This window comes from Pangasianodon hypophthalmus, chromosome 19, assembly GCF_027358585.1.
Source record: "Pangasianodon hypophthalmus isolate fPanHyp1 chromosome 19, fPanHyp1.pri, whole genome shotgun sequence".
NCBI lineage: Eukaryota > Metazoa > Chordata > Actinopteri > Siluriformes > Pangasiidae > Pangasianodon > Pangasianodon hypophthalmus.
The window spans coordinates 14,124,832-14,147,042 of NC_069728.1; the positions used below are offsets into that span (position 1 = coordinate 14,124,832).

Here is a 22,211-nt window from a genome sequence, read left to right on the forward strand (position 1 = left end):
GTCTGAAGAGCTTACTTGGCTCATAGTAGTCATAAATAGTGACCACTGCATCATGAACATCAGTTACTTTAAACTCCAGTGTAGCTGGGATCTCAACACAGGTTTCAGCTTTGGTTACCTGAGGAGAAGGACAGAGGAAGGAGCTTGATTCTGCTGTACACAGTGAACATGAAAGGGAAATTTTTTTAGGTTTATTTATTTGTTGAGGTGTTACGGCTTTTCCGTTCTAACACTATTTAGTGTTGTTGTTTTGTTTTTTTTTTCAAAGAAAAGTGTGTAAAATCCATCTCGAGTTACCTCGAGTTAAATTATCACATGTGATTGCACATGAGGTGTTGATTATTTTTCTATAACAGCAGCACTGAGAGGTGTGCAATCTGTAATTCAAACCAGAGGTTTATCTGCACTATATGGCCAAAAGTATGTGGACACCTGACCATAACAGCCATATGTAGTTCTTCCTCAAACTATTGATATAAAGTTGGAAGCACACAATTGTATAGGATGTTTTTATATGTTGCAGCTTTACAATTTCACTTCACCGGAACTAAGAGACCCAAACTTTCCCAGCATGACAATGGTTTTGCACAAAGTGAACTCCATGAAGACATGGTTTGCAAGGTTGGAGTGGAAGAACTTGAGTGGCCTGCACAGAACTCTGACCTCAACCCCACTGGAAATGGAATGGTGACTGCACCCCTTCTCCCCTGCCTTCTCACCCAACATCAGTGCCTGACCTCACTAATGCTCTTGTGGCTGAATGGACAAATCCCCATAGCCACATTCCAAAATCTAGTGGAAAGCCTTCCCAGAAGAGTGGAAGTTATTATTAACAGCAAATCTGGAATGGGATGTTCAACAAGCCCATATGGGTGTTGTTGGTCAGGTGTCCAGAAACTATTGGCCATATAGTGTAATGCACTTGTTCTAATATGTTATTGTGTCTACAGTATAGTAACTGTAGTAATTTACTGAGATTTTTATGGTAGACAATCTATGTATATAATCTAAGCCTAGTAATAAACGGATTTTAAAATGTGTTGTTATTTATCAAAGAATAACATCTATTTGTTTGGTGATTTGGTGATCTTTTCTGTAAGGAGACATTTATTAAAAATTATGGAATGAGTCTCCAGTGTCAGCACTCTGCCACAAGAAATTCTTCAGGATAGAAAAGCATGACAAACTGTGGTTTTTTTTGTCTTATTAACTTGAAAAGATAGAAAAAAGAGGCACTGATAAGAGAATGTCAGTTTATAGCTGCTAAGGAAGTACCACAGTGATAAATGTAACTATAAATGGATAAAAAGTACAATGTGTCATTCTTTAATGAATTAAAAATTGTAATTGTCAGCAAATTGCTGTTGTATAAGAGGAATAAAACACTTCAGGACATGCTGTGATAGGAAAATAATCAACTTTAGGGTGGTAAGAGTAATTCTACTGCACATCAGGCTGCACCACACCAACCTGACTGTGATTATTCTCCTATAAAAACATGCCCTGTCATGCTTCATTGGTTACATATAACAATCTAGATAAATGAACTGAAACTTTTTAGAAAATACTCTGATATAAATAACATAAGAGGCCCTATAAACAGTTGAACAGAAACCAACCAAAACCCAAAAAACTTCAACAAACCTTAGTTCTTCTCTGTAGATGTGAAGTAAAAGATGAACCTGGCATTTAACTGGAAATAAAACTCTCTTTCAATCTAGCATTAATCTATATCATTGTCTGGAGTCTTCAGATGGAGTCTTCAGATGGAGGTCAGTTATCAATTCTTCAGGCAGTTATAAACTACCTGAAAATGAGAACAAAATGCCATCCGTAGCTCACCGAGTCTAAGTACAGGATGACTTTTCCTGGGGACGTCTCCACTCTTCTAACCTGCTCGTTTATTGGGACGCCACTTTGAGCCAAACTGAAGCCAGTGAGTAGGCCAACATCCAGAATTGCCATTCCTGTCTGATTCAGCTCCTGGTTCTCACACAACCTGAAAATAATGAAGAAATGATCTTTGAAAAGCACTTAAACAATTTAAAATGCAAAGTGATTTTTGGCCTTAAACAGTCTTACAGTCTTACAAGGAAAATAATCCAGCTGGAACTCACATGTTTCATTTTAAAATGTAGCAGCATTTAAATGCTAACAGAGAGAAAACAGTTGTTAAAAACTATTTGTTAGACTAATTTTGTGAAAGTTGTAGATTAAACCACACCTATGCTAATTTTAACTCTATAACAGGGGTTCCCAAACTAGGGGTTGTGACCCCACGGTGGGTCGCTTCATTTACAAATGGGCTCGTGAGAAAATCTCCTCTTTTTTTTTTTAATTTACAAATTAATTAATAGAAATATTGCTTTAACTATGAAGATGGATTTTGGTGTGCTACTATTTTAAATGACAAGTGTACATACTATTTTCATTTTTTTCACTATCGCGACACACTCTTCTAAATAGGAAATCATCAATAGATACAGATACATTTCCCCGTCCATCTATCTGCTAAACAAATGAGCATTGTGTCTGAAATTACATAGGTATATACTATTCTAGACCATTTATAGTTAGTGTTTGAATTTAAAAAAAACTCTCAAGTAGTCCTAAAACCTATACTAAGGTTTGTTATGTGTACCAGTTTTCTGGATTTTCTAGATTAGTAAAAACGTTTGAATGTAAGGTCAGAGTTTTGGATTTGAGACACAGCTCATGACAACAGTTAAGGTGATGGTGGTTAGTTTTAAAGTCGCTGTACATGAAATTGCTAAACGTTTTACAGGTCCACTGAGAAACCTGACAGACGGGGATGTTTTGGCTCTGACGTGCCATCTAGTGAATGTCGCTTTCAATCTTCCAGATGTACAGAAGAAACTAAGCAGGTGAACATGTGCACAATGACGCTCCTGAAGACGCTGCTTCTACATGCACATGCAGAGTCATGCATCAAGTATAAACCAGACCTCTCTGCTTCGGGTCGGGCCATATCACACCACCCCGGTGTGGCTTATTTTCCTTTACGCAACAGTTAGTTCTGATTCACTAATCTGATTGGACAAGTACTGCTAAATTACAGTACAGTACTGCTAAATTACAAATCTGGAAGTAAAAAAATCTAGGTGGTCAAGGCTTGGGGTTGCATTAGGGCTTGTTTGCCCAAAGAGTTTGGGAAACCCTGCTCTATAGTTACTCTTTTAGCTTTACATGTTTATATATCACACAAGGATCCTGAGGCCATCTGTGCGATCTGAGAAGAAAACATGTTTCTAAATAAATCTTTTAAACATTTCTATTTCTTTCTTTCTATTATAAATTATAGCATACTTATAGCAATTTTAGAGATTGGTTTCTCTGGAATTGCTAAGGCATGGGTCCTGCTGATACTAAAAGAGTTCTCTGAAAGCCACTTTATCTATAAGGTGACCTAGGTGGCAATTTAAGGATTTTTTTCATAACACAATCCTTTGGAGTCGTAATTTTATCACACTTGATAAAGAATGAAGATGAAGAAAATAAACATTTACAGAAACCACAGTGTGCCAGTATTCCAAAATGCCGGTTAATCCTGTATCACAAATCATACCACTTTTTATATGAACTAATTCATTACTGTGCAAGGGTGAGAGTGCTGAACCTGATGGTCTTTGATGCACAGCACTATACAAATTCATTCACGGGCCAGTTTAATAGAAGGCTTTGAAAAGCACTTAAAAGCACCTTTCTCCACCTAAGAGACACTTTAGATCTTACAATCTAAAAGGAAAGGTTTCTTTATACAGAAGTGGCAACATTGCTAGCAGGCACAGAGATAAAAACAGAATTTTACCACAGAAAGCCCTTGCATTTGTAGTTGGACAAGATGGCTATTTTGTTACCTAGATATGCACCAAGAAATTGTAAGAAAACAACGAGTGAGACAAAAGCCTGCTAATTAATGTTTTTTTTTGTTTGTTTGTTTGTTTGTTTGTTTTTAACAGATAAAAGAGCCCACAATCTCACAGTGATTTCAAAGGTCAAAGTTCATCTACATAAAGTCTGTGCAAAGTGAAAACCGTAAATGCGTTTTTCACATCCCGCATCCTCTCCCTTTCTTTCTTGGTTTTTCCGCTGGGCGAACTGTAGTTGTTCTGTATCTGACCACTGCTTTATCTAAGAAAAGAAGAACAACCTAGTTTTCAAGTGTCTCCCATATTACCATAGCAAAGGGGTACAAAATTGGAAATGCTGCAGCTAAACTGTAGATGTTGGCACCTCTGTTTAGAGTAAAAAATGTATTATAAAGAGCAGTGAAGAGTAAAATCTGAATCAAATCAATATTTGGTGTTTGCTTAGATACACTGTGCAGTTTTATGAAGAAATCAGCTGGTAGTTTGTTCTGAGCACACAAAGTAATCAAGATCTGAATACTGGTCTATTAGTTACTATGATACAAAATTTTCTCTTTAACATTTAATTTCATTTATTATAAGAGTTTTGCACTGTAAGTACTGCAAGTCATTCTGATAGAACCCAGTAAGTTTGTAGAACTTTGCACGTTTTTGAAAGACAATATTCAGGTATTTGTTGAAGTCTCTTACCGGAAACATATATAAACGTTGACATTGTACATGTCTTTGTCCATAACATGTATGTACAAGTCAAAGGCCTCACAGGTGTGAGCACGACGTCTGCGTGACAGCTCTTGAGTCTCTACATTGTAGAATGTTGTAAGCTGTAGAGTCAGTGATGGAAAGAACAAACAAATTAACATAAATAATTGCCTTGAAATCCAGAAATCTCTGAACTTTACCTTGCAGCAAGCTGAAGATGTGATATAAACCATTTCTTCCTTTTCCCCTGGAATTCTAGCCTCAATGCTTCCAAGTGTTTGGACTTTTTCCCCGAAAGCTAGTAAAGGGACTCAAGATGTTGCTATTATGTCACTGAAGGGACTGAACTGACGTCATGGGTATCTATAATAGCTCATGGGTGTGAGTGAGATTCTGCACACCAACAGCATTGGAAGATTTTTCTAGTTACACTCTTTTTTTTTTACTGTCACAGTTCCAGTGAACACCTTCTTACAGTTTATCGCTCGCTTCTAGTACTTTCAGGTGTAACACCTTGTAAACTGGATTCTCCCAGGCTTTGAGAGGAGATCTCCAACTGCCAGAGCATGAAGTCATTCTGCCTTAAAGACACAGCTGAAATTCCAGCGTCAAACACACTCGAGTTCTCCATAGAAGATGCATGAGCTATTGCATTATGGGAACATGTGTGACTTTGACCTGTTAAGACTGGCAGAAACTATGGCAGCAAAACAGGATCAAAACCTTTCATAACTTCAAGGAACTAATATGGAAAACAGTCTGAAACGGTCACGACATACCTTGAATTTGGGATTAGCAAACATCAAATAATTTTTTTTATTTAATCAAGTGTGTCCAAACTTTTGACTAGTTATGTAAAAAAGTTATCAGTTTTCTAACAGTTGAGTATAACAGATAAGATAAGATAAGATAAGATAATCAATTTATTCCACAGGGTTGTTAAATTCTCAGATCTGATCAGTCAGAAGTTGAGATTAAATTTCTATAACAGCAGCTTGGACAATTTTTTTTGGCTTCTAGGCAAATCACATATTTATATTCATTCTAATATATTACCATTTCTTGAGTACCACGTTAAGAAAGGGCTTGTATGGTGGATGTACCATATAAACAGATACGAAATGTTGTGTAATTATTGATATAGTGAAGTTTTCTGTAAGGAAACATTTATTTAGCATTTTGGAAGGAGTCTCTATGGTCAGTGTTTTGTAACAGTCAAGAGGTAAAGCTTTTATTTTACTTTTCTGCTACTGGAAAACTCTTCAGGATGGAGGACCTTGTGCTTTCTGGTTTCTCTGTACCATTTTCTGTTTTATTCATATCAAGAAAGCAAAAGAAAGGCTGGTGATGGACCAACTGTTTATAGCTGCCAAAACATAATTGATAACAGGAACTCTTGTTTCATAGACATTCCACACCATTAAATGTATAATGTGTCCTTTACATATCGCAGTGCCTTGATGTTGATTATTTTCCAATAACAGCACACCCGAGGCATTATGTATTGATACAATGAAACAACAAATATAATGATTTTTTCTGTAAGCAGACTTATTGTATACTTTCTGTAGAGTCCCTAATATTTATGCAAATTACATCAGACTTGACTTTTTTTTAAAGAAACTTAAAGGAGACACTGAACCTGGAACAGCGCAAATCCTCTTCCTACAGCTGTCACTTGGAACTGAAGATGCTTTTCAGCTTCAATCTGTTGAAATAAAATCACAGTAACTCACCACATCAACACAGAGTGTCTACAGAGTGAAGGCTTTCGTGTACAGATGGTAACCTCTTGGCTCTGGTAGAGCAGGTAGTTAGTTCGGTCTATGCTGAACGTAGCCACTGTGGCCGTCTGCGTCGACACTGTGATGTTGAGGTTGATCTGCTCTGTGCTGCTCAGCAAGGCAAAGGCCGATAGAGCCTGCAGCGCGATCACCGTGTCCTGAACACATAGAAGAACATACAGGCCAACAGTCATAGCAATGATCTGATCTCTCATTATACAGTTTATTTGGTACACTTCCCATGAATGTGCATTTTGTGTTTACAGATTTGTAAAGTGCATAGTTATAGGCAAGCTATTATTAATGTTAAATACCTACCAAATTCATCTATATGGTGAGTTCATAATGCTGACTGTTAATATGTATTTTAGATATATATTGCTTCATTCAAAGGAGGCCTGAGTGATGTGTTTACAAAAAGATTTCACAGGAATGGCCCACTCTCAACTCTTCAACAGTCTTTTTTGTTCTGACAGATCAGATGTGAAACAACACTGATGTTTCTGGAGCCCATTATAGTTGCATTAGAGGTCAGTGCTAAAACCTGGCTAACACTGTACAAGTTTTGGCATGATTTGTTTCCCCTGAATTTCTCCCTATTTTAGTCAATTCCCACCCATTAGGCAGCTCTCCACTATCGCAAAACAGCTATCAACCACGAAGGGCAAAGGCTATCACGTGCTTCCTCAGAGGCACGTCAATCCAGCCGACTGCATCTTATAACTGCTGCTCATAGAGACGGTGTAACACACTCGGAGGAAAGCGCTATCCACCCCCTTTTGCATGCATGAGCTCACTGTCACCCATGATTGGCTAGTGTTGCTGTGATTGATAGGGGAGAGAGTATGCCATCCTTCTCTCCCTGAGAGCATGGCCAATTCAGCTCTCTTGGGCTCCCCACCAGTGACGGCTGTGGCATCATCAGGATTCAAACTCACAATCTCTGGATGAAAGGGTGAACGCTTGATTTACACATGGTTTTGTTATTTATTTTTGGAGTCATGGAAAAAAATCTGATTTTGATGGAGAAGTCTATCCTCGGATAGACTCCTGATCCACTGCAACCCTGATGTGAATATGACTTAATGAATGATTCTGTATTTCTTCGGCTTTTGCTTCATTATTTAAAAATCATGCCAATAACATATGAATTGATACAAACTGAATAAAAAATGAATCCAATTCATACTAACTGCATACCAATTCATAATGAATAGTACAACGCACAAGAAACCAAGAAACAGTTAAACTTAAGGCTAGCAATTCAGCTGTCACCATTTTTCTTACAACTTTGTTCATAAAATCACTAACAGATGTTGTAACTCCTTTAAATTCAGGTTAGAATCATAATAAAACAGCATTTAATGAAAGATGTAGTGAGTGAATTGAATAAAACAGATTAGAACAGAATCTAGACCCATAAATATGCCAATTAAAACTAAATATCTGTACATATAGTGAAATTATTCTTATAAAATATGGGTTAGTTTCTTTCATTAGCAATTGGGTCCTTAGTTTGTCTTGTATTTGTGGGACATTTGTGATGAGGTTGAAGTTTTATATGGCTTGACTTGGCATCGTTTGTGTAGCAGGTGACCACAAACAGCTCCAGGGTTTATAACGCTTTATGACCTGCCAGCTATTTACACACAGATAGAAAACAGACACTGAGGACCATCAGAAGATAGGAGCAAGCCACATACTCTCTATGATAAGATGCATATCAGCTGGCCTTTTGCTCCTGAAATGTTCCAGGTTGCCGTCTCCTGGATTTTAGTTGCTGAGGAACCATGGAGAGGGTTAAATCTAACTTTTTAATCAGAATTTTAATAGCAAGACTGTTATTTAAAGCTATATAACTGAAAGATAGCAATTTGCAGAACCACAGGATGGAATACTTTATGTTTTTATTTTAAGTAGACTTTTTTGTATTTGCAGCTGTCTATACTAGACACCAGCTCCTCTATTACTCCTATAATGTCCAATGCACTTACTTAAACAAATCATCAATCTTAAAGTTTACAATGAATTCACTTGTTTAAGCTAATGTATAGTATGCCAAAGATTAGTTTCACAAGCCATTATTTTCACAAGGATCTCGTATGTTTCATAAATAAATGCAGCCCAGAACCGCCTACAGCAAACACACACGATTATCTCATTTACTCACCACTTAGTGCTTCACACAAAACTCTTTAATACCTTTTAAAGATCCTATTTTGGAAACATTTTTACTGCAGTGAATCATAATTTGAAAAGGTCAGTATGTCTCAATGATCAAAAGTTTGTTTTTTGCTGAAAACTAGCACCTGCAAATGCAGACAGCCAATCAGATTGCATCCTTAAACATTCTGAAGGTTGTGGACAGAAATGTGTACAAAAGATATCGGATGCTCCATATTCCATGTGAGGCTGAACCTAACCAGTCTTTTCACTATGCTTCCTTCATCACAGAGGCCACGCCTCCACTGAGATTGACAGATACAGAGGCCACATCTTCTTCACTAAGATTGACAGACACAGAGGCCACATCTTCTTCACTAAGATTGACAGACACAGAGGCCACGCCTCCTTCACCGAGATTGACAGACACAGAGGCTATGTCTTCTTCACTGAGACTGATACAGTGGCCATGTCTTCTTCACAAAGATTGACAGACACAGAGGCAACGCCTCCTTTATCGAGATTGACAGACACAGAAGCCCTGTCTTCTTCACTGAGACTGATACAGTGGTCATGTCTTCTTCATTGTGACTGACAGACATGGAGGCCACGCCTCCTTCACCGAGTTTGACAGACAGAAAGGAAAGAAAGAAAGAAAGGCCTTGTCTTCTTCACTGAGACTGACAGGAACAAAGGCCATGTTTTCTTTATTGAGACTGACAGATACAGAGGCCACACCTTCATCACTGAGACTGACAGATACAGAGGCCACACCTTCATCACTGAGACTGATGGACACAGAGCCCACACCTCCTTAACTATAACTGATAGCTGCATAGGCCACGCCCCCTTCACTGATGTTAAGGCGAGACTATTAACTGATGTATCATCGAACACCAAGTTATTGTTTGGAATCTAAAACAGATACTGAATATAGTGTGTGTGTATGTGTGTGTGTGTGTGATTGCCTGTGTGGAGCCGTATCCTCCGAGGTGGTTCCTCTGCTGGCTGAGCCACTTCATGAGGCTGAGGGCTTGCTCCACACTGCCCAGCATGTACAGAGAGAGCAGAGCGTAGGACGCCATCTCAATATCAGCTGAGCGCGGTTGCCACGATTCCGACACGCCGCTTCCACCAGTGCTCCACATGGGCACGCCATCTAAACAAAGAGTTGATAAACAGAACCCAGGTGTCTTGTATCAGTTTTGTTGAATACGTTGCCCTGAACACCTGCACTGCATCTGCCACTTTTATAACCCAGCGTATTAAAAAACACAGCGAGACAGCTGGGTAAAGAAAGCCAACCAGCATACGATTTTCATTTCAGTAACAACACTCAAAAGCTATTTTTTTGTTGACCTGGAAAATGCAATCCATCACTTTACAAAGCTATATGCATAATGCATTAACTATTGAATATTAACCTTTCATACTACAGTGCAGTCAGTATACAGTGCAGTCCAAAGCCTGAGACCAAGCTGAAAATCTGAGGAGTTTTTTTTAATTTAAAAACTGGAAATAAACAGAAAGGGTTAGAATTTTGAAAAATTTCAACCCTGCCACCCTGCATGCATTTCATATCGGGCTTCCGCATTTTAACATCAGTGTAGGATTCGAAGAGTTATCACTCAAAAATACTTCTTCTTTTACATCTTCTTTTTCCCCCAACAGATGACAGATGAGCCATTTAAATCTGGAATGATTGACATTTGTGTCTTCTCCCATATTAACTGACACCCTGGAAGCCCTGCCCTTTCCCCTGTTTTACATTAGTAATCTTTTGGCTCATGCTTTTGTTTTTATTCAAATTTCCTGCTTTTAAAAAACTGACATTGCTTTCTGTCAAGGTAAGACGTTTTGACTTGATTAATGTGAAATAAAATCTCTCATCTTTTTTCCCTAGAATAGGAACAAAGAAAGTGTGCATGTAAAAAAAAAAATTGTGCCTGGGAAAACTCTTCACATGACATTCTCTTAAAAATAATGATGACATTGAAAAACAATGTTTTACTTCCCTATAAAGCCATTTTTGGCTGCCTACAGGAGAGATCCATTTCTTTTTCTTTACCCATTATTTACTCATATTTTGTTGTTTCTGTAGTCATTTTCCACATGTAAGTTCCTTCCACATAATCATAACATTCATGGTGGAAGTTTCTCACGCAGCCACTCAAAAACACGGACACCTGCATGTTTGCCAACAAAACTTCACTAAAAAAGGAACGAATAAAACACTTGGCATCTTGCTGTTATAGGAAAGTAAAGAACAATGGAGTGGTTTGATGAGTGAGCACATAAGTGCACATTCTGAAGTGTTTTATTCCTCTTGACAAATTTGACAAATTGACACTCATTCCCTCACCAGCCTCTCTTTTTTCTGTCTCTTCAAGTTAATAAGACAAAATCCAGTAGGGGTGAAGCTAAGTTAAAGCATGAACTAGAGAAAGAGGAGGCTCATATTGTGGTGGAGGAAAAGGCTTGTAAGTTAGAGGAGGGTCGTAAGGTGGTGGAGGAGGAGGTTTCTAAGTTAGAGGAGGGTCGTAAGGTGGTGGAGGAGGAGGTTTCTAAGTTAGAGGAGGGTTGTAAGGTGGAGGAGGAGGAGGCTTATAAGTTAGAGGAGGGTTGTAAGGTGGAGGAGGAGGAGGCTTATAAGTTAGAGGAGGGTTGTAAGGTGGAGGAGGAGGAGGCTTATAAGTTAGAGGAGGGTCGTAACGTGGTGGAGGAGGAGGTTTCTAAGTTAGAGGAGGGTTGTAAGGTGGAGGACGAGGAGGCTTATAAGTTAGAGGAGGGTCGTAACGTGGTGGAGGAGGAGGTTTCTAAGTTAGAGGAGGGTTGTAAGTTAGAGGATTGTCGTAACGTAGTGGAGGAGGAGGTTTCTAATTTAGAGGAGGGTTGTAAGGTGGAGGAGGAGGGTTGTAAGGTGGAGGAGGCGGCTCATAAGGTGGTGGAGGAGGCGGCTCATAAGGTGGTGGAGGAGGAGGTTCGTAAGGTGGAGGAGGAGGCTTGTATGGTGAAAGAGGAAGTGGCTCGTAAGATGTCTATTAAATACAGTCTGTTTTAACTTTTACAGTGGCTGTCTGAGGATGGAATTACATTGTAATGCAGTTCAGTTTCAATGTACTGCAAAATAAAAGTGAGATATGGAGAAAAAAAACGGTCTACAGAAAACTACAGCAAGCCGAGGCAGAAATGGAAGCACAAAATCTCTCAGCCCTGAGTCTTCTCCTAATTCAGTCTGCTAAGCTTAGAAGTAACAAATCTGATGAGTAAAATAAAGTCCATCAAATCCACCAATTTTTTTGTTCCCCTTTAAATCTCTTCATTCTTATTATATCAGTCTGGAAACTGGACCTGACTTGAGAGATGCATCACATGACCAGGCTGGCCTACTGATTTTAACTTAAAAAAAAAAAGTAGTTGAATAATCATCTTTTCCATATTCAAAGCCAAACAGAGTTCAGCACACTTCATATACAAAGTTATATCAAAGTTTTAAAAAGAAAAGAAAAAAATGTACTTTTCCAGTGCAGTCTTACATCATGTGTAGTTGACTATAGAATATCGCTTTATCTAGTCACACACAATTAAGACTGCTTTTTTTTCTGTCTTTCTCGCTGTTTTTTCCAGCAGCTATTAAACTGTAGATGTTGGCACCTCTTCCTAATAAATAATAAACCAAATAAAGAAACTAGAGTGTATGTTTGTGTGATTTTTCTCTGTGCTGAATTTTAATTGACCTCAGCAGTATATATCTGTTTTTTTTGTGTGTGTTTAGGTTTTTACCCACCATGCATCTGGGCTCTGCTCATCAGCTTAGTCAGAGCGATGGCAGCTGATGGACTTTTGGCCAGAGTCAGTGTGTAAGTCACCAGACACAGGCTGTAGTTACTGGAGATACCTTGGTTCAGTTTGGAGGTCAGATAGCTCATGGCAGCAGATACCTCACTGTCATACATATGCTAAGAAATAAAAACACATCATGATTAATGGAATATTTTCCTCTATAATGTGTTGCAGATCTTTATTTAGGCAGAGCTTGAAATATTGTCTATATTAGAGTTTTTTTTGCATCCAGGGACCCCTTTAACTATAAAATTAGACTATAATCCAACGAGACCCATTATTTAAATGTGTACAATAATACATATCTTGACTATTTATTAGAGCTGGAGAGCTTTTGTTCTTGAACTTTCCACTAACCAAGTTGGCTTTATTTGTGAGCATACTTGGTTTTTCAGTTATTGAGGTTTGGATTAATCCCATTTAATTGAAGTTAAACAGTGTTATTACATTATAAAGTATCAAAAACTAGAAAAAATAAGCATAGACTTAGCTGCTACAGTGACAATTTTCCACTTTGTCTAGAAGGCTCTAACCCAACCCAGTGTACTTACCTTGTATTTCACGTCCTCGAGAAGAGCCATAAGGACATAAGCAGTGAGGGACACTGGGCCGTCCAGTCCTCCTTGCAGCTCAGTGTGTATAACCCGTCCAGGCTCTGCGAAGGATCCGTCAGCCCTCTGCTGGGCCCGCAGCCAGTTCGTCGTCCTGAGCAGGATCGCTGTGTCGATGAAGATGAACTGTTGAGCCTGGAGGAAACACCTCAGCACAAACGCTGATAACCTAGTAGTAGAAGAAAGGAAAATAAAAGCATGTAGAATATTTGATTCATTTGAGAATTGCATATTATCAAAAAATTAAGACTGTTTGTGTTTGCAAAATTGATATGAAAATAAAAATGTAGCTGAACATCTCTTACAAATACAATGCTAATAGTTGTCATTGTTTAAGGACTAACACCAATGTTAGCATACTTCTGTGTCCCTGTGTCTGTAATTTCAATCTACTCCTTATTCCCTACTCAAAGCAAAGTCCATTATGAGTGTTCCGCACGCATTCTAGTCCAGATCGTTTAAACAGTAACCCATGCTCCACCGTCTGTTGTGCCACCATCTTTTCAGATGTACAGTATTATTATAAAATGACAAAACTCTAGTGGACTATGTAGTAAGTAGAGTGTGTTTTGACTTTATATTTTGGGTTTTTTTTATGTTAAATAAGAAGAAAAGGATTTTGTTTTAATAAAAAATTGTATTAAAGTCATATTAAACTAAATAAATGAACACTTCCATTCTCTGGACTACAGTTTTCAGACCCAAGTGTATTTAGGGTCTGTATTTAGTGAGATAAATGAATGGCTTCTCACCACGTACTGCCAGAAGGGTCACTGTCTCCAAAAGCACTGAAAGAGCCGTCCATCCTCTGATACGACAACTCACGCTCATAGCCTATTTATAGACAGACAAAAAACCCATTCACTGTCAGAAAACTCATACTCATAGCCTATTCATAACATAATAGCTCCTGTGTAAACAGATTTGCATGTTGTATGTCCAGCCACTGCAGGCTAAACCACCGCTTAGGATCATTTAACCACTGACAGAGTGCCAAGCCATGACGGTCTTCTAGAGTTACGCCTTTTGAAAGCGCTCCCAGTCTTTTAGTGGTAGTTCATAATAATAAGTGGATAACATTTTAACTAATGTCAATCCGATTCCTAAATAAAATTCTCGACAGATTCTTCAGTCAGATTATAACCAAGTAGCGTAATGTTGCTGACACAAAAGGGGTCTAACTGCATGCACTGTGCTAGCAGAAGAGTTATATAATGACATAATCAGCTTATTTTACCAGTTTTGTCACTTTTTCCACACACGCATGCTTCTGATTCTGAAAAGGCCATCTATTATCTGTGGATGCTAACTAATCTGCCTACTAATCTGCAAAAGCCGATGTGTATGGTGTAGCAGGTGGTTGGGTTCAAAATTATTTGAGGTGATTCTTTAAATATAAATGGCAGATAATTTTTTTTTTTTAGTTTTGCAAAAGTCAACACCAAGCAGTGTTTTTTTTTTTTTCTTTTTCTGGTTGAAAGAATGAAAAAATGCTGATGACTGCTAGCCTACTGAGCTTATTTATACAGAACAGGAAAAGCTCTCAGATATTAATGCAACTATAAATGAGTGTTTCATTACAGGCAGACGCAATTGGACGGTAATGACATTAAAACTGCAGATAAAAGACTGCTACGATGCTAACATTAGGCGTAAAACAAAATTAGTGGTGTGCCTAAAGTGCCTAATTAGAGTGATAGATAGATGGTTTTCTGCCTCTGATTACATTAGATCTAGATTGTTCCAAATAAATACTCATTTCTAACATTTTTCAATTAAACTAAACTTTTAATAATAAACATTGCTCCAATTCATTATGCCTGTTTCTTTGGTTTGGATTTTCACATTTTCAAGCATATTTAAACATACCTGCTATAATAGGCTGTTCAAAATCCTTTGACTTACATCACTCACTTTCGGTACCATTTTATTCTTTATACTGGCAGTGTATAAAGACAATACTGAACAATACCTTGTGTCATGTAGCTCAGTGCTTTAGCACGCGTTTCCTCATCCGTGTGACCCGACCTGCTCAGATACTGCAGTACGTAAACATTCGGTGCAAAGTGGATCATGTTCTGCTCACCACAGCCGTACGGCATCTGAATCAGAGAGTCCAGACCACTAATGGATGGCCCCAAAATGTCACCTTTTACACACACACACACACACACACACAGACAGACAGAGAGAGAGAGAGAGAGAATAGAAGTTTAGTGGTGCATCCTCTGTGTAGCAGGATTCAGAAAGTCCACTGTAACTCTGTAACTCTTCACACCATCCCATTATTTACTATCATTCTACATCCCATCACTTTGGACAATCTTGTGCAGGTTAATATACCAGACTGTCACAAAATGCTCTCAATAGCACACCCACAGAGGTTCCTTAAGCTTTCCATGCTCAAACCAACTTTTTTTAAGTGCATAGTGAAATACAGATGTAGTAAGTAGGTATTAATTGACAAAGAACAAATCTCAACACCTAAAATATCTAAAACATATCTAAAACATGTTCATAGTTATAAGAAGGTTAAAAAAAACAAAAAAAAACTTTCTGTTTGTCTATTTATAATCAGCAACACAGAAATGTTCAGAACATTGTGAGTGTTGTACTGTGACAGAAGGCCAGACATTTCACAGCATCACATGCCGAGGGCCAGAAACACCCTGACACAGCTGCTACCCATAAAAAAACCTCCACTAGACTGAAGCAGAGCCAAAAAACACCCTACTGCTCTCTGTGCCTCAGAGTATGTCAGCGTTTCCACCAAAAGCTCATTTTTATTAGACAAATAATGTGAGTTAACTGACTTACATTCCTCACTCTCATTACTACATACCACTTTAGTTACTGAGTAATTCATAGTATTTACTGAACAATTCACTTTTATGGGAATGACAGAATAATAAGCCAGAACTATAAGGGGTTAAAAGCATCAGTGCTGTGTAAAGTGGTGGCAGGGGGCCTTTCAAGGTCTCTGATTATCTCTAAAGCTGGGTTATACTTTACACTCTACCACAGCTACTCTTCAGATAGTGAAATTTTGATATTTTCTACTACCACAGGTGATTACTTTAAGACTACATGTGAAGGACCACCTCTCCAAACATTTCATTAAAATGCAGCAATAAAATGTTTACCAATGTGTCTATATTATTTATCAATCTTGGTGAAATTCAATATTTTAGCTATTTATCAAATATATCACTGTAATTTCGTTTGTTCATCTAACGCAAACTGTTTTCAGTGGACAACACTCCACTATCGTACGGTTTCACTGGGATTTTATGATTGATTCAAGTATACTGTGTTTTAATGGGAGCAAAGATTAACACTCATTGGAAAGAAGCTTTTAATACGTCATTTGTGAGAATATAGTTATTCATTTCTTCATTTGTTTATAGGCCTAGCTAGCTGTCACTACCTTCTTCAGTGAAATTTAGTTAGCTTAGGTACCTGATTTTTAGCACGGAATAGCAGACACTACTTGTTGTCTACCTGAAAACAAAACACATAGATATATAGATACTGTATATATTTCAACAACAGACACCTTTGCTTCCACTATTTAAAAATAACAGCCACTACTGTCTATTATATACTGTATAGTTCTGAAAACTACAGACTTTCCTGAAGTGGTAAAATGTTTCTCTTTTAAATGCAACTCAATCACAAGCAATATTCTTGAAGCCAAAATGAAAGAAAATGACATTTAAAGAGTCCATTCCAACTGTAGTGCAGGAGCATCAATGATATTTTAACAGCCGGAATCTCACCACATATTGAATTGATTATGTCTATTTCGCTATGGCACATAGCTATCCAACAACATGATCCAAGCATGACGTTCAATTAACACGGGAAATCACACTTAACTTGCAATTTTTTAGATGGACTGACTTTATCACTGCATTTATTAAGCTGCCTCCAATTAGCTAACGTGACGTTTGCCGGAAGATAACCTAGGTAAGATTAAAAGTTAATAAAAACATGGCAACATTGTTTTGGTGAAACATGTTGATGGTTTCTATGTTATAGACAGAAAAAGCCCATTTTGGCAGCCACTTTACTGCTCTGTTCATCTTGCGCTCAGCTGCAAGCAACAAAGAAATATTAAAATAAATAAAATGCAAAACAAAATTGAAAACAAGGGCCCATTTAAGAATTTTTGCTTCACTCAACCTCTGGTGTGCACTTGTATTTTGTATGCGAAAAAAACTGTTTTTGATTTTGCCAGTAAAATCATGCCAGGGTTGAGCACCTCATCAGGAGAACAGAGTGTATGGAGCCGACATACCGACCGCAGTGACCTGGGCACTCAGACTGCCTGGCACAGCTGCTGAAGGGAAATGAAACTCCACCTCTCTGGACAGAGACGTTGTCATTGCATCAAACTCCAGAAAGAGTGTCTGAGTGAACGACTGCTGCCTCCCCTCTGGCTGAAAACACAAAAACATAACCGATTCCATTAGGCCTTTAGCGACCTTGTGTTCATCAGACGGACTGCTTTGGTTTGTACGCATACCAAGAGATTAAGACACACAGTAAATCTTTATGGTGAGGCTTCGGACCTGTTTCATGTGGTCAAATAAAAAGCCGACAAATTTATTGAAGTGACATGAGAAGCCCAGTGAGAATAAAGTGGAGAACTGGTCTTCATTTGCAAATTGAATAACATGTTATTCTTCACAGCAGATGAGAGATACAGCTGTTTCATAGAAAGATTTGCTTCAAAGCCTGCATTTTATTAAGATTTATTTGGTAAAGTACTATATGTTGGGGGTTATACTGTAATATACAGGTATGATGGTACACTAAAATAAGAAATTTTCAATCTTTAATTTCTGTTTATCTTAATCTGGGTAATCTGGATAATCTGGGTCTATAGTTAAATCCACAGTTCCTTTATAATTTCTATTATTTTGCAAATTCTCCTACAACTCATCTGGGAAGAGCAAGGTGATCAGGTGATAGTAAGTGATCCTGGCATGATTTCAAAGGCAAAGTAAGTGTTTCACTGAATAGCTAATATTAACTATCTAGCTTTTTTTATTTTGGAATGGTGAGTGACCAGTGTAAATTTATATTTACGTAAAGTGACTGTAGAGGGGAGTCACCTTAACCAAGATTGTCTGAGAGACCAAATCTGAGGCGTAGAAGCTCATGGCCTTGACGGAGATGGGCATCTGACCGAGCTGGGTGGCTCTGATGGCGAACAACACCATGGCGCTCTTCTGCCTCCATACAGACACATGACGCATGCCTGCTAACAGAGACTCGTCACCACCTGAGGTCACAAACTCAAACATACTGCTCTCATTCACTGTCACGAGCACCTGAAAAAAAAAGAGAAACATGGAGAAATATACAGAGAAATAATAGAATAGTTCTTGTGTGAACACCTTTCAGTATGTACTTCAAGAGTAGTGTTTCATCTACCACATTTCATAAGGCTATGATGCAATGCTGCCTTCAACTCAAACTCGGAGATTCTCAGTTTCCGACCTCCGACTAGGACAAACCAAAGAAATGCATCCTCAACATGGAATACCTACTCGGTAGTTCAGCATATTACATCAAGTCTACATAGCCACTCACACCGTCAACATTAACAATAACGCTTCACTTCAACAATACTGTCAACAATAAAATATCGCTTCATTACATTTAATTATTTTATACTAGTATTTACTTTAGCTCAATCTACATAGACACATTAGTTGGTTAAATCTGTCATATTGGCCATACAGTTTTCTGCTTTGGGAAAGTAAATACTATATCTACTATAAATCAATAATGTTAGCTGGCTGGTTGTTGCTAACAAAACACATACTTTCATAAAGAAGCTGGGGATTTATTTATTTATTTTTAGCTTGAATGTGCAGAGCTTGAAAAGTACTTAATTCCACATTCAGAAATTTCCACGTCAGAGGTAATCGAATGTAGTATAAGATTTACGGACGGACCTGAGAGGATACAAAAGCTGCTTTTAGGATATGAAAGACACTGGAAGCAAAGACAAAGGATTGGCATACAAGTTATTAGAAAACATTTATATCACTTTGAGAAAAGGAGATGCAAACATTCAAGATTTTCTTTTCAAAAACAATATTTTAGCATAATCATTTTTACCATTTTTATTCTGTGCAACCCAAGACACTGAATGTCCTGTTGCTATATATTAGATTTCTTTCTCTACTTGTCCTTTTCTCATTTTGTCCTAAGGGTATCAAACTGGTCAGAAGGTGTTAATTAATTTTCTATAACATCAACTCTGACAATAGTTCAGCTGCAAGGTTTATATTAATGTACTCATTCTATTTCATTATCGTTTCTATAGTAACAACTTACACAGGGTCTTGTATGAAGGACTGATAAACTGATAAACTGATTAAAGTTGTGAAATTGATGTGGTATAAGAGGAATAAAACAATTCAGGACATGCTGTAATTGGAAAATAATCAACTTCAGGGTGGTAACAGTAACTCCACTTTGTGTCCAGCTGCTTTACACCACCGTCTTTGATTATTTTCCTGTAACATCACGCTATGTCATGTTTTATTCCACAATTAGCATGTTATATCAATACAACAGGCAGGTCATTTATTCCTTAACCTTGGTAAAAATAACCAGGTGAAAAAAACCAGGTGAAAAAAAAAATCCAGAGATCACTCCCTAACAATCAGCATGTCTCTCCAGCCTGGACCACAAGTTCCTTGTGACCTGAGTGAATTCATATGAATTTACAATCATAAAACCAGGCCGCAGTGATATATTACATAGGCTGATGAGGAAGACAGAAAGCCCACCTCCAGGTCCAGATCCATGTAGTTGAAAAGGCTGATCTCCAGCAGCAGCAGCTCACCTCGGACCAGATACGCAGGGAGATTCAACGACACAAAGAAGTCTTTAGATACACGCAGCTGTGAGAGAGAATCAGGTTAGGATTATTAACAAGCAGATTCGTATTAAAAACTGTTAAATTTTACACAAATGGATGTGCTGTACAGTCGCAACAAAAAATTAACACTAAAAACAAAAAGACAAAGTCTGCATTCATAAAGACTTAGGACTGCACTTATGTTCTGATAATAATGTTTTGTTTTATGAACTCTATTAAGGGTGCAAATAATGTCAATCTTTTGAAATCTTGAGTTTAAAATTGAAAACATTTCCAGTCATCAGAATAAGAATAGTTGAGTGAGTGGTTTGTCTTTTGAGGTACAGATCAGGAAATATCTGTAAATAAAATATAATAGAACGCCATTTAATACGATGTCTTTGAATCATTACCAAAGTGCAATGAATTAAAATTATTATTTAATATATATATTTTATTGCAGGTTTCTGAAACTACAACAAAAAGTAAATAAATCTGCATAAAATCATGCAGATACAGGTCAAGGTCTTCACTTAATATTCGCATCACACATCAGAATGGGGGAAAATATGTGATGCCAGTGACTTTGACTTTGGGGCAGGGTTGTTGGTGCCAGACTGAAACTGGACAAAGACTAGACAATGTTTTTTCTAATCTTCAGCTGTCCAGTTTTGGTGAACCTGTGCCCACTGTAGCCTCAGATTCCTATTTTTGGCTTACAGGATTGGAACCCAATCTGGTTTTCTGCTGTCGTAGCCCATCCACCTCAAGGGTCGACGTGTCAAACTTTCTGAGATGCTTTTCTCATCATCAGGGTGTTTTTCTGCTCGCAGAACTGTTGCTTACTGGATGGTTTTTGTTTTTGCACCATTCTGTGTAAACTCTAGAGACTGCTGTATGTGAAAATTCCAGGAGATCAGCAGTTTCTGGCACCAACAACCATGCTATATACACTGAATTTACATTTGCAGTTACCTCTGCAGGCGCGCTGAGTCCCAACCCCAGATTCTCTGATATCACGAAGGCTGTGGCCACCCATGAGGTCATGCTGTCTGGTACAGTGAGTGTGAAAGCTGCTGTTGTAGATTCACTGGAACACAAAAAACACTGCCTTGTGATGTGTGTATATGTGGGGGTGGTATTTTAAAGAATGTAATCATGCATTTAAAACTATCACCTCACTAACAGTGCTTATGGTCAAAATCACATTGATTTCAAATGTGATTATGCAATTGCACGTCAACAAACGTGACATCATGTGAACAATATTGGAGTATTTGGGAAACTAATATAATCGTGTGAGGAAAATGATGTCTGAAAAATGAAACCAGATGTCCTGAAATGAAAATGAACATTTTAAATAAATTTCTCATGAATAAAATATTCAATAATAATTGAATCAGGTGAGAAATCTTAAGTGTGACAAGTGAATAATGTGGTTATTCACATGAAATTCAGCATTCTTAGACCCTGACTTATGTTTATTTAATGGAGAGTTGGAATTTAATATCAGGATTTAACTTGATTGGACCCATAAATGTCTTTAAAATAAAAACATCATTTTCTAGTAATTTTCACCACCACTTCTATCCTAGTAAAATGCATCAGTTGTTTGTAACGTCACAACACAGTTTATTGGACAAAAAGCTCAAAAGCACATTAATGCTAGACAAAGAGACTCAGTGATCCTGAGTGAGAATTTGAAAGGAACAGGAAGACAGAGACATTTCTTTCTTCTACCCCATGGTGGTGTCGAGCCAAAGCCAGGTCTCAGGGAAATTCCGACGCTGACGGGGTTCCTGGTCTGCCTGCTCTTTCCAAGTCAGCAGCATTGGAAATCCCTCTCCTGCTGTGGAAGATATCAGGGTCAGATCAATTATCAAATGTTTCTCCTGACAGGCATACTCAGTTTCTAAATTTCTAAACTGACTGACTTTCTACATGTTCCTTGTGAGATTTGCTTGCGAATTACTATCTAGAGATTATTTGATTTCTTCTGTCTTGAAGACTCTCCATTTGTAAACATTCCTTCTCACTGTAGAATTGTGAATTTCAGTGGTTTGGAGATGGCCTTATAACCCTTATAAACCTTCCCAGGTTGATGAGTAGCAACAGTTGCTTCTCTGATGTCATGGCTGATGTCCTTTCTTCTTGGCATGATGTAGACACACACCTGAGGGCTCCAGAACACCACATTGCCAAAAATTCTGCTTTTATAGAGGTAGTAACACTTCTAGATCATTAATTAATCTTTCATTACATTTCATTAGTAACACCTGGCTGATAATATTTTTTTCCACTTGATTTCTGAATGTTGATTTACTTTTTGGGAAAA

At 37.9% G+C, this 22,211-nt stretch overlaps 1 protein-coding gene across 2 annotated transcripts in view; it reads right to left on the reverse strand.

Annotated features, from left to right (window-relative positions):
• The window catches only part of cd109 (CD109 molecule), a 46,070-nt gene that overhangs the window by 10,972 nt on the left and 12,887 nt on the right, over positions 1-22,211 (reverse strand). Inside the window, exons 18-32 of one of the 2 annotated variants that reach the window (XM_026923386.3) lie at positions 21,617-21,722; positions 20,852-20,966; positions 19,806-19,919; positions 18,114-18,332; positions 17,294-17,435; positions 14,966-15,142; positions 13,746-13,827; positions 12,934-13,162; positions 12,327-12,498; positions 9,508-9,698; positions 6,382-6,534; positions 6,235-6,300; positions 4,581-4,714; positions 1,843-1,999; positions 16-118 (exon numbers count right to left, since the gene is read on the reverse strand). In XM_026923386.3, coding sequence (XP_026779187.3) covers positions 16-118; positions 1,843-1,999; positions 4,581-4,714; positions 6,235-6,300; positions 6,382-6,534; positions 9,508-9,698; positions 12,327-12,498; positions 12,934-13,162; positions 13,746-13,827; positions 14,966-15,142; positions 17,294-17,435; positions 18,114-18,332; positions 19,806-19,919; positions 20,852-20,966; positions 21,617-21,722 — 2,160 coding nt within the window. Of the gene's footprint in view, positions 1-15; positions 119-1,842; positions 2,000-4,580; positions 4,715-6,234; positions 6,301-6,381; positions 6,535-9,507; positions 9,699-12,326; positions 12,499-12,933; positions 13,163-13,745; positions 13,828-14,965; positions 15,143-17,293; positions 17,436-18,113; positions 18,333-19,805; positions 19,920-20,851; positions 20,967-21,616; positions 21,726-22,211 lie in introns of both variants that reach the window. The other variant, XM_026923385.3, reaches the window with a different exon arrangement.